Below are 12,423 nucleotides of genomic sequence, written 5' to 3'. Positions count from 1 at the left end.
GAAATCTCTGCAATGCGAAGGAATATTTTTTTGCTTTTTCATGAAGATCTTCAGTCTTTTGATCTAGAATGTCTTTAATAGTACGATCCAGGTCATTTTCAACAGTTTCTCGAATAGACTCGTGTGCCGGAGGTCTTCTTAAAAGATCAAGCTGTTGTTTAAGTACCAGAAACATTTTTTGTGCATATTTCATAGTCATCTAAGTTTGTCTTGAAGCAATAAGACTCGTTATAAAAGGCACAGCAATACTCAGGAGGGGGAGAAGAAAACCGCCAGACTGTTTAAGCAGTCATCCGCCCCTCCCGATTATAATAATAATATAATACTTTACTGATCACCGAGGGGAAATTCTTTTGTTGCAATTGCACACTTGTCAAAGTTGCAGAACAGTAAAGGGAAGCAATACCTCATAGATGTGTCTAGTTTGCCGAATACAAGAAGAAGAAGAAGAAGAACTCTTCCTCTTCCATTCCCAACATGTGCTAGTGTGACTTGTGTATTTTGTGTCTCAATCATTGTGAGTGGAGGAATAACAACTTACCTGTGTATCATTGTTGTGAGTACAGAAACCGCAATTTAGGTATTCTAAAAATTGGTTGACAACCTTGTTTTGTTGGCTTCAGCCCTTGATTTGTAAATCGATTGCCTTTTTTGTAAATATAACTTTGTATATATTGTCTGTACAACTAGCAGTTTCAAGGAGTGAGAAACCCTTTTTCTGTTTGAGTACCTTTTTCTCCTGTTTTTTGAATTAGAAGCCTAGGTTAGAGGTTTGTCTTTTCTTTACATTTTGTTTTGGTTTAGGGAAGCTTTTTGTTTCTTATTTTGAGCACTGTTCAATCTGAGTGAAATATAACTACTAATTTGTAATTCCCTTTGTTCTCTGGCATTGCTTGGGAATTGGAAGAGTGGGGAGCCACACCTGATGTTGCGTCCAGGTTGCCCCTAGACCACGGACGTAACATTTGTTTAAGGCATGGTAACAAAAGTTAAGGTTTTGATGCTTTGGTCTAAGCATTTCCTTTTAGTGTCTAAACAATTAGATTTTTTTTATATATATATATTACTTTCACTACCACCACCCTCCCGAAACAAAGCAGTCACTCTTGACTTTTTAACTGATATCATATAAATAACAGCAGCATGGAGTTTGTTTTTTTGGTTGTTTTTTTTTACAAAACATAATGTTTCTTAACGCCACCGGCTGATTTAAAAAATAAAGCAAGTCAATACCGACTTTCTGTACATGCATTTATAAGAGCAGTGTTTTTACAAAAACACAACAAGTGCATGGATCACTGACAGTTTCATACTGGTTACTGTGAAAAGTATGACTTAACTTATTTTGAAATGAGAAGCGGTAAGTAACTAAGTGCTCTACAGCACTGGTACTGGTTCAGTCATATGAGCTTGCAAGAAAACCAGTATCTGGTGGCACAGGACAACTGTTCACCCCAGAGCCAGAGACCTGTATTATGGTATATATACAATATGGTCACTGCAAATAACTGCATCACACTCAGAGGCCTACAGGGCTACATACAGATACCACAATGCAAAAGCAGGTAATGAAAGTTGAAATGTGTTATATTTAGTTTTTTTCTAAAACACAAATAGTTTCTCCACAACTATACTATAGCCTATGGTATTCTTTTATAGGTTGATAGGGTGATACAAGTGAATCATGAGTTAAGCATGACAATACAGGCTCTGTATTATGAAATTCAGTGGTAGTATACATAAAACCCAGGTGGTGCTCAGCACGGGTCTATAATGTGAGATATATAACTATCTTTAAACATGTGCATCATACGATAAGCTTTGCTAAAATGGTTCCTTTGAATACTACATAAATGCCATCAGTGTCACAAGCAGGGTCCAGGCAGGAGAGTTTTTTCTATGAGAACATATACTTGAGAAATTGTTTTTTGCGATTTTTACAGTACCGTAAATCATTTCAAGGTTTTTTCGTTTAAGTCAGAGTTATGGGTAGCATGGCTGCAACAGACACGTATGTACAATAGTGTTGCGGTGGCAGCCCAGCTGACGGTGAGTGCCCTGTGCTCTTTTGTTTCTTTTTCCTTCGTCTCGCATTTCTGTTTTCTCCCCCGTGTCTCCTCCCCTCTCCCTCTGTGTGTGCTCTCTCCCTCTCCGCCCCGGAGCCTGGCTGATGATCCTCACCTGTGTCTCGTCAACCTCCACCGCCACACCTGCCAGCCATCAGCCTCATCTTCAACAGTATTTCTACCCCGGTTCTCCACTCCATCTCCGCTTGATCGTCGTCGCTCCAGTCCTGGTGCCACTTTTGCGTTCTAAGCTCTCTGATACCTCGTTCCCTAACCTGTTGTCTCCCGAAACTAACCCTGTCTTTTCTTTCTCCCCGCCAGGTTCACTCACCTCCGCCATCCAGTCAGTCAGCTGGGCTCGCCTACCTGCCTTCTCCCCTCGCCTCGCCTCCGCAGCGTTCCCCCGGCTTCCCTCCACGCTCCTCGCCCCTCTCGCCTCGGCCTCCTGCCCCCTCTCGGTCGCCTCACCTGAGCCTTGCCAGCCCCGCCAGCTCCTCGGCCCTCCGCGCCCACGTCTGCCAGCATCCAATTTACCCCTTTTCACCTCCCGTCTCTCCTCTCCCTTTTTTTCCCTCAATAAACCTCTTTTTCGAACTGACAAGCGTTGCGCTTGGGTCCGTTCTGTCCGAAACCACAACACAATAGTATCATAACACACTAATTAAATTGTGCAATTGCTTAGATCAACCTGACCTCCAACCTAAATGACCAAATGGGTTGTTTCTCAATGCCTCCCAAAACAACAGGAGCGTTTCACATACCAGTCCAGCAACAGGAGACCAGACCTTAACTATGTTACATAGGACACATTGCATGAGCATATCTGCCAAATCTCTTATTTTTCCCTTGATGAACATGAGAAGGATGGAGTACCTGCCAAAAGGCAATCATTTTGTCCAAGTATCTCACAAAATGGGATTCATTTGTCTCCCTCACCCTACCTCTCCTATCCATTTGTTTCTCTGGGGGAAGATCTTTCTGAGACTGCATACTACAGACCTGTTCGGATCCTTCCAGTAACATCTAAGGTGATTGCAAAAGTTGTCTCCAAGCAGCAAATTAACCACTAGATTTTGGGTCACGATTGTTTGAATGAAATGAAGTTTAGATTTAGACCGAAACATTTGAGACTGCCTTTCGTTATTATGTACAAGAGTTGAAACACATGTTGGATAAAGGACGGGTGGTAGAAGCCAGCTTTATAGATTTAAAAATGGCATTTGATACAGTCAAGCACATTGTACTGTTATCTAGATTATCAACTCATGATGTCTAAGCAAATACTATTGAATGGATGGCTTCAAATTTGAGTAACAGACAACATTGTACAAGAATTAAAGGAACAACCTCATTCTTAGACAGTCCTATTGGTGTTCCACAAGGTTTGGTTTTAGGCCCTCTCTTATTCTGTATGTAAATAAATGATCTACCATACATCTGTACAAAAGTTATATGGTCATTTATGTTCATGCTACATCAAAACAGCAAGCTGCATCTCTACCCACAGAGGCTATGGAGAAAATTGCAGATTGGATGACATGTTCATGCTTGACACTAAATTTATCCAAGATGGTCGGTATGTTTTTTGCTTTAGGGAAAGCAATTGCCCTCCTCATGAAATTAATATCAAAGGACAAAGGGTACAGCATGTTCAGCACATTAAATATGTATGTGATTATTGATAGTGGTCAGCAAAACTGTATGCATGCAATGATATTGTCACATTTTTCATACTGTAGTCAACCTGGTCTCAAACAGGTAGTACATTAATGCAACCACTCCAGAGTCCGTATAAGCAAGCATTTAGAGAAAAACTTAATTCTCATTATTACTGTAATATAGGTAAAGTATGAAAGTATGAAAATTTAGTTCAGGGACAATCAAATATGTACTCATTGAGCTGTGAGACACTGAATGTGGACAGTATTGGTCTTGTGTGCCAGGTTAATGTTTTGTACTGATGGATTGTGTATTTTTAGATTGCGATTGTTGATGTTGTTGTGTTTTATATGGAAATGTATTATTGTTTTGTTTTGGGAGGATTGATATTTGAGTGTGTTATGTGTGGTCTGATTTGGTCGGCTTTTTATGAAATCTAAGATTTGTATTTATTATTAATCTTTAATAGTAATATCCTGCACACTACTGGCACCTGCCCAGGGACTGCACATGAGAATTAGCTTTTAGCTATGTTTGGTACAATACATATTTTGTGCATTGTCCCTGTCAAATAAAAAAACAGTAACCTCTCAAATCCCAAGGTATGGATAAGTCACATGACATTAAACACGTGGTTGACGTAAAACAGCCACAGTTTTGTTAGATTTTGACAACAAAACTACTTGCTTATGTTAAGGAAAACATTGTGTTTTGGGTTAAAGTAAATTAAGTACTTGCATGTAACTCAAGTGATGGAAGTCAGTAACGCTATTTAACCTAACAATAACTCAACAATTACTTTGTTTCACATGGGACTCAAATACCGTTCTCCTGTGTGAAAGTCCTCAGTTTGACCCATCCATCCACCTCCTTTCATGGACTTTGTCTATTTATAATATGTCACTCAACTTCCTCCTGCTACCATTGTAAGGCCACTAGAGCCAGCCAGCCATAACAAAAACATCTTAATTTTGTTATGTTATGAAGTTATATTGCAGCATCCCACCTATGTCACTGAAATGAGAGAGATAAATCATGTTTTCTACATAGTCCAACTTGTAAATGTACAGTTTATTTCATGATATGAACAGATTCTATGGAAAGAATAATAACGGGCACTGATTGGTCATGGGGCAAAGGGCTCTGAAATATGAAGAGATAAGTTTAGCAAGTGAAAGAACGACATTGTTATTTCATGAAACCTGCACATTTACCATAAATTGCATCAAGGTAACTGAGAATAGCAGCACATTATTGTATTTCAGAGCATTCACGCTATCAGCCACATCAGTAGTAAGGCACAGTTTTAAACTACATGCAGAGTTAGTTTCTATGATGCCTGCTTGGTTGAAAGTGGTTAAAGTTTAATTATTTTGTTCCTGTAAAGTCACTAACACTATAGAGAACAATATCAGTTGTTCATGCTACAACCCATTATAAAGGTTCTCAACTTAATGCAGCTAAGTGTTTTCATTATTTTTGGATGAATTCAGGAAATTGTTTCTGTAATTTCTTTCCTGGTTGTCACTTGTGAAAACCTTGAAACTCCACTATGTTTTTGTCTGTAATTGTTTTGCATGGATCCAACAAGTGTTATAAAGGCTGACCATAGAGGACCTATACAGTATATTTGTTTTGTCTTCAAAAATAGAGTAGCCAATGAAATAATGTTGTTTTTTAACAGCCCAAATCAGGTTTTTGGTGAAACAAAGTTTTCATAATCTGACAACAGCATTATGCTTCTTTCACTTTTTCATCATAAGTGCCGCTGCCCTTGTAAGATCCCACATAGCCACTAGTGTCTGGGATGTCCTCGCGCCCGGCCTTTCCTCTTCCTTTTCCTGACTCATCGAACCGCTCCTTGTGTGCTCCAGTGTACTTGGTGGCATCGGTCAGTCTGTCTACTGCTGCTGCCTTTGCCACTTTCTAAAAATAATAGAAGATAACAATTACAGTGAAAAAACAATAATAAACAGGGGGTGATTTCACTCCTTTGTTCATTCAGGTTGGAAAATACACACACATAGGTTATCCCTCTGCTTGCCTTACTTCCATTCTGTTTCTCTCTTATTATTTTAGGCTTTTTCCAGCACTTCTATGAATTAACCCTGTAAAAGAACTTCAGTTATTTTCAATTATTATTTTGGGGCTAAACGATGGCCATGGCACATACAGTAGGCCAGATTTAGCCAATAAAACCAAAATATCTGTGAACACATTGTTATACAGTGGGTACGGAAAGTATTCAGACCCCTTTAAATTTTTTACTCTTTGTTTCATTGCAGCCATTTTCCAAAAATCAAAAAAGTTAATTTTATTTCTCAGTAATGTACACTCAGCACCCCATCTTGACAGAAAAAAACAGAAATGTAGAAATTTTTGCAAATTTATTAAAAAAGAAAAACTGAAATATCACATGGTCATAAGTATTCAGACCCTTTGCCGTGACACTCATATTTAACTCAGGTGCTGTTTCTGTTTCTTCTGATCATCCTTGAGATGGTTCTACACCTTCATTTGAGTCCAGCTGTGTTTGATTATACTGATTGGACTTGATTAGGAAAGCCACACACCTGTCTATATAAGACCTTACAGCTCACAGTGCATGTCAGAGCAAATGAGAATCATGAGGTCAAAGGAACTGCCTGAAGAGCTCAGAGACAGAATTGTGGCAAGGCACAGATCTGGCCAAGGTTACAAAAAAATTTCTGCTGCACTTAAGGTTCCTAAGAGCACAGTGGCCTCCATAATCCTCAAATGGAAGACGTTTGGGACGACCAGAACCCTTCCTAGAGCTGGCCGTCCGGCCAAACTGAGCTATCGGGGGAGAAGAGCCTTGGTGAGAGAGGTAAAGAAGAACCCAAAGGTCACTGTGGCTGAGCTCCAGAGATGCAGTCGGGAGATGGGAGAAAGTTGTAGTAAGTCAACCATCACTGCAGCAATCCACCAGTTGGGGCTTTATGGCAGAGTGGCCCGACGGAAGCCTCTCCTCAGTGCAAGACACATGAAAGCCCGCATGGAGTTTGCTAAAAAACACCTGAAGGACTCCAAGATGGTGATAAATAAGATCCTCTGGTCTGATGAGACCAAGATAGAACTTTTTGGCCTTAATTCTAAGCGTATGTGTGGAGAACACCAGGCACTGCTCATCACCTGTCCAATACAGTCTCAACAGTGAAGCATGGTGGTGGCAGCTTCATGCTGTGGGGGTGTTTTTCAGCTGCAGGGACAGGACGACTGGTTGCAATCGAGGGAAAGATGAATGCGGCCAAGTACAGGGATATCCTGGACGAAAACCTTTTCCAGAGTGCTCTGGACCTCAGACTGGGCTGAAGGTTTACCTTCCAACAAGACAATGACCCTAAGCACACCGCTAAAATAACGAAGGAGTGGCTTCACAACAACTCTGTGGCTGTTCTTGAATGGCCCAGCCAGAGCCCTGACTTAAACCCAATTGAGCATCTCTGGAGAGACCTGAAAATGGTTGTCCACCAACGTTTACCATCCAACCTGACAGAACTGGAGAGGATCTGCAAGGAGGAATGGCAGAGGATACCCAAATCCAGATGTGAAAAACTTGTTGCATCTTTCCCACAACGACTCATGGCTGTATTAGATCAAAAGGGTGCTTCTACTAAATACTGAGCAAAGGGTCTGAATACTTATGACCATGTGATATTTCAGTTTTTCTTTTTTAATAAATTTGCAAAAATTTCTACATTTCTGTTTTTTTCTGTCAAGATGGGGTGCTGAGTGTACATTACTGAGAAATAAAATTAACTTTTTTGATTTTTGGAAAATGGCTGCAATGAAACAAAGAGTGAAAAATTTAAAGGGGTCTGAATACTTTCCGTACCCACTGTAAATCTCACTTAAACAGAGATGGAAGTCCTTCTAGGTTCTTGTCCCAACCTTAAAGGGTAATTCTGGCATTTTTAAACCGGGGCCCTATTTTTATATATTTTGAAGTCTAAATGACTTATAGGTACAAAAAGTTTTGGAATTGGACCAGTAAATTGTCTCAGCCACAGAACAGTACGCAATGGCTGCAATGTAATCCTGTCAACCAAAAGTTGACTGACCACTGACAGGCTTAGATAGATATTCTAAGAACCATTACTTGTGTTCTTCATTACTTGTAACATTTTCTACATACTACCACTTTTTTAAAAAGGTCTATCTCTGTAGGGATCCTTTCCATAATTTGTCAGACTATTAGAATAACAATATGAGCCTGTCAGTGGCAAAAGCTAGCACTTTTAGTGGACATACTTTTGAGGTGATATACTTAATTTCAAAACTCTTGCATCATTTAGACCCCAAAATGTGTAAAACATTTGGGCCCATGTTTACCCTTTAACCAGCCTCAAATATATCTAACCTTAACATAAACGCCAGCACGCTCCACATTATATCTAAGCTTATACATGTAAACGCAATAATTTATCGATTGTAAGGTGGTGGGTCAATTGTAGTCCTATGCTATGTAACACAGTAACAGAGACACAGTAAATGCAGTCCCTGGATGTTGCTTGCATCCACTTGGTAAAAGGTGAGTATGTTGTGGTTATGTCTGATGCAGTACTCACAGTAACTCCGATGTTGGCAGGCTCCTTCCCAGCAATGAGACCATAGAGCTGCTGAAGCGCCTCCTCTTTGCTTTTGCCTTTAAAACGTTTGGGAGCCAACTCCATCAGGGCCTGGTTGAACTGCTCAAATGTAATTACACGAGCTGACTTTGCCCTGAGGAAATACACAGTGTCAAATTTTTTCTGAGGAAAAACAAAATTATCCAAATAATGCAATGTTCCCATTTGCATATTATTATTATAATGCCACGGGGCTAGGCAGTGTGATTATTATTTACATGTGACATTTTTTACATAAAAGACCATGCACTGCAAATGTAAATTAGCAGTACATATTATTCAACAACTCATTCATCTAGAAAGCTAGAAAAGTAAATTAATCCACGGCTAGACACACATAGACACCAAGATGTAGTGTCATCACAACAATGTACAAAGTTTAATACAAATAAAAATATCTAGAAATGGGATTATGGTGTAATTATGATTACATGTTAGCTGAACAATGGTCACTGGCAATATTAAAATCATTTTGTCTTTTTAGCAATGGTCACCACTTTGGTCCAAAGAGAAACATCTCAACAACTATTACATGTAGCCTACTGCCATGACATTTTAGAAACGTTAGAAATGTTTCCGGGAGGATCAATTCTATAACCTTTGGTGACTTTTTCTCTAGCACCATGAGGTTCATATTTTGGTATTTTAGTTAAAATGGATCTACAATATTGGATGGATTACCATGACATTTGATTCATCTATCTATGGTGAAATTACTTTGGTGGTCCCCTGACTTTTTATCTAGCATCATGGGGTCGTCAGGTCAGAATTTTAATTTGTTCAAGTCTTTAAACAAATTACTTTCTCATCAGCCTCTGCTGTATTGCGTATGCGTTTATTGCTAATGGTGAACATTTTACCTGCTTAACAGCATGTTAGCATGTTTCCCTTAGAATTTAATCCCTTAGCATCACTGTGCCTATGTACAGCCTCACAGAGCTGTTAGCATTGCTGTAGACCGTTAGTTCTGTTTAAATAATTTTAGCCAAGTGCTTATTTGGCAAATAAGTGACACAACTTTTGTCCACTATGCTTTTTTTCCCACAGCACCAGACCACAAATTATTGTTCTAAAACTATTAATAGTCAAAAAAAAAAGCCTCTCCATGATTTTGTGCATTTGGAATTGATGTGCGCTGCAACAGCTGATACCGAGTTTACTGCTTTTCTTGGCTGTTTGTTACACAGTGGCAGGGTTGCTGTGTTATGAATGTTTTAGCTGCTGATGGTTAAACCTGAATTAAATCTTACTTGACTTTGCTGAAAACTATGTCAACATCTGTAGTGGTGACGTTCTTGCCATCGATGATGTGACAGTCCTTGCAGATTTTGGCAAAGTTCTTGCCGTTCATTTCCTTCCCTGTGGCCTTAGTGTCTCCATGGACTGCAAACTTCTGGAAGGATGTCTCCACCTCTGCTATACTCACTGAGCCCTCAGCCATACTAACAGATACACACACAGTATAAATGCATTTCTGGTCAATGTGCAGATTAACAGAAGATTCAGGTACTGTTGACTAAGGTTAACACACAGATATATGATCTTTACAGTCACATATGGTTCAATTGTCCTAATCCTAAAATAGCCCTTCAAAAAGTAATGATAAACATCATTACTTTGGTTGACGTTGATTTACTTTCTATCCTTGTGAGGACACTTTGTAAAATTAAAGAACTCACTCAAATTCAGAATGACTCTATTAGCTGATTGACAATCGGTTCGGCCTGCCAAGAAATGGCTGTAATCATGGTCAGTCTAAGTGAACATTTTCTCTTTCCCTCTTATACACACACAAACATAAACACACGCAGAAACGCACTTTCACATCCATCATAATGTTAGTGTTCCTAAAGCTGCTCTCAGACCAATTTAATTCAATCAGTTCAGTTTCCAAATGGCTGCTTGGCTGTTAAATCTATAGTGAATGAACATGAGCAGGCTCCTTGTCTTTATCTTCTTCTCCTCTACTCAGTCTATATATACACCACATTTGTCCATCACTTAATTATTTGCTGTTTGCTGAAAGGTAAGGATCTAAGAATGCACATTCAGTAAGCTTGGGTAATAATTGTCACATCTAAAATGCATAAATATTTAAAAAAAGGTAAAGGTAAAAAAAGGGTTTTACTGAAGGTATTAATCATTACTGGAGCATGAATTAAGACATCTAAACTGTCTGTTTCTGTTTCCCCTTTGTTGTATTAGGTACTACGACGTGAAAGAGTGATGCTGAAAGAGAAAGTAAAGTGTACCTGCTGCCGTAAATGGAAGGATGTTGTGAAAATATTCAGGTCAAAATCCTGATTCGTCTACAACTGCTGGACCTCTCCGTCCTCCTCTTTCTTCTTCTTTCTCCTCTGCCACTCCTCCTTCCTGCCACTCCCAGACTTTCTCACGATGACGACAGAGACAGAGAGATACAGAGAGGCAGGAGGAGAGAGAAAAGGAGGAGTGGGAGGAGGGAGAGAGTACCGACCAGCACAGTCAGTGACATCATGGGCACTCAGCCTCTCGTGTTTATTCAGTCTCATTAGCTCCTCGCCTCTTTGTACAGACTTCTGTTGAAACATTTATCACGTTCTGTTAATCTTATTGTTTTTATTTTATTGTTTTTATTATCATTCTATTCCATAGATCATGTTTTATTTTATTTCAATTGATTTATTATTTATTAAATTGATATTACAAGTCTTCAGATATTTCTTCTGTAACCCAGGTTTTGGGGCAGGGATTACATAAATAATGATTATCTTTCTCTCCATTCAACCCAGAATTTGCTGTTCTCACCTTTTTCTCCCATCTATAACACTAAACTCTACTCACATCTGTCTGCCATGTCGAATCGCCACTGTTCCCCCTCCCTCTTGCTTTCTCCCTTTTCCCTTTTACTGTCATTGTCACAAGAGCCCTCTTGTCTGGACAAAGATGAGAGCAGCCCTTCAAAGGACAAAGAGCACTGACAACGTAAAGCTGACACATTAAAGGAAAGATTATCTCATCTCAATCGAGTTGAATATCAGAGCCTTGGAAACAGAGCAGGCCTCTTTACACAGTGGTGAGAGTGTGATTATTATGTTTATCCCACAACTGCACTATCAACACTCTCAGTACATGGACCTACTATGTTACGGTTCGTGTTTGGTGAGCAGGTTGGAGGACCCAAATGCAGGACACGTTGAGCGGAGCAGGTATAGTTCTAAAGTTTAATAAACAAAGGCGAGCACACTTACAAGGTGGAGTGGCTGATAAACAAGTCCAAAAACAAGGAATCCAAACAAGAAACCAAAATCTAGGGATTGGACGCTCGATACTGACGTGTCGACACTTTGTCGAGATACCGTTCCAAGGACACACAATCCTTTGATTTACTGCTGTAGTACATCCGCACCTGTAGGCCAAAACATACTTTTTGCCAGCAACAAATGTTCCATGTCACCAAATTTTTCCAAGGCTGGGGATGTCAATTATGAAAAAAAACTCAGCCACAGCTGAATATTTCTGAATAAAATTCTTGACATATAACAAATGTGAGACATTGTTCCATTTTTCATTTATCATTCTTGAAACAACTTCAACTTTACTCAGTTACAGATTTTTAATCCATTACACCTCATCACTGCCAGCACTCATTATTAATTATTATTACACTAGGGCCTATATCTTTCTTACTAATTATCATTACACATCTGTTAATAAGCTACTGTGTAATACTGTAGATATCCACATTTATCACTATATTCTTAGATTTGTATACTTTATTATATTCTCTACTCACTATAACTTCAACTTTATTTCTATTCTGTTTAGGCCTTGCGAGTATCTGCAACAAAGAATTCACCCTCATAGATCAATAAAGTATTTTGATTGTGAAAATGGATAGGGTAGTGGTGTGTGTCCCTGAACAAGACACTTAACCCCTAGTTGCTCTCAAGGTGTGCCCTCTGACACAGCAATTGTGATTTGCTTTTGAGAAAAGCCTCAGATAAATGAGTGATTACTTATTAAACAACACACAGATGTGATTTTATTGCAATCCCCATATGCTGTCT

The 12,423-nt window shown here is 39.3% G+C and overlaps 1 protein-coding gene across 1 annotated transcript; it reads right to left on the bottom strand.

Moving 5' to 3' along the window:
- Nucleotides 1–3,506: 3,506 nt before the first annotated feature.
- Nucleotides 3,507–10,773, bottom strand: tppp2 (tubulin polymerization-promoting protein family member 2). Its single transcript, XM_038713891.1, has 4 exons — nucleotides 10,627–10,773; nucleotides 9,625–9,816; nucleotides 8,315–8,468; nucleotides 3,507–5,651 (listed from the first exon to the last, which is right to left on the bottom strand). Exons 2-4 carry the CDS (start codon nucleotides 9,813–9,815, stop codon nucleotides 5,460–5,462), a joined length of 537 nt encoding a protein of 178 aa, XP_038569819.1. The 5' UTR covers nucleotide 9,816; nucleotides 10,627–10,773; the 3' UTR covers nucleotides 3,507–5,459.
- Nucleotides 10,774–12,423: the final 1,650 nt, after the last annotated feature.

Source organism: Micropterus salmoides, unplaced genomic scaffold (assembly GCF_014851395.1).
Source record: "Micropterus salmoides isolate LMB-PRFRI ecotype aquatic unplaced genomic scaffold, ASM1485139v1 Ms_hic_scaffold_12, whole genome shotgun sequence".
NCBI lineage: Eukaryota > Metazoa > Chordata > Actinopteri > Centrarchiformes > Centrarchidae > Micropterus > Micropterus salmoides.
This window is presented reverse-complemented; position numbering and strand designations above follow the sequence as displayed.

Excerpts from the sequence above, each read along its gene's own strand:
- tppp2 (XM_038713891.1), bottom strand. The coding sequence starts at position 9,815 with ATGGCTGAGGGCTCAGTGAGTATAGCAGAGGTGGAGACATCCTTCCAG. Across the intron at positions 8,469-9,624 it reads ATAGTTTTCAGCAAAGTCAA|GGCAAAGTCAGCTCGTGTAA; the intron begins GTAAGATTTAAT and ends GTATTTCCTCAG. Across the intron at positions 5,652-8,314 it reads CTGCCAACATCGGAGTTACT|AAAGTGGCAAAGGCAGCAGC; the intron begins GTGAGTACTGCA and ends TATTATTTTTAG.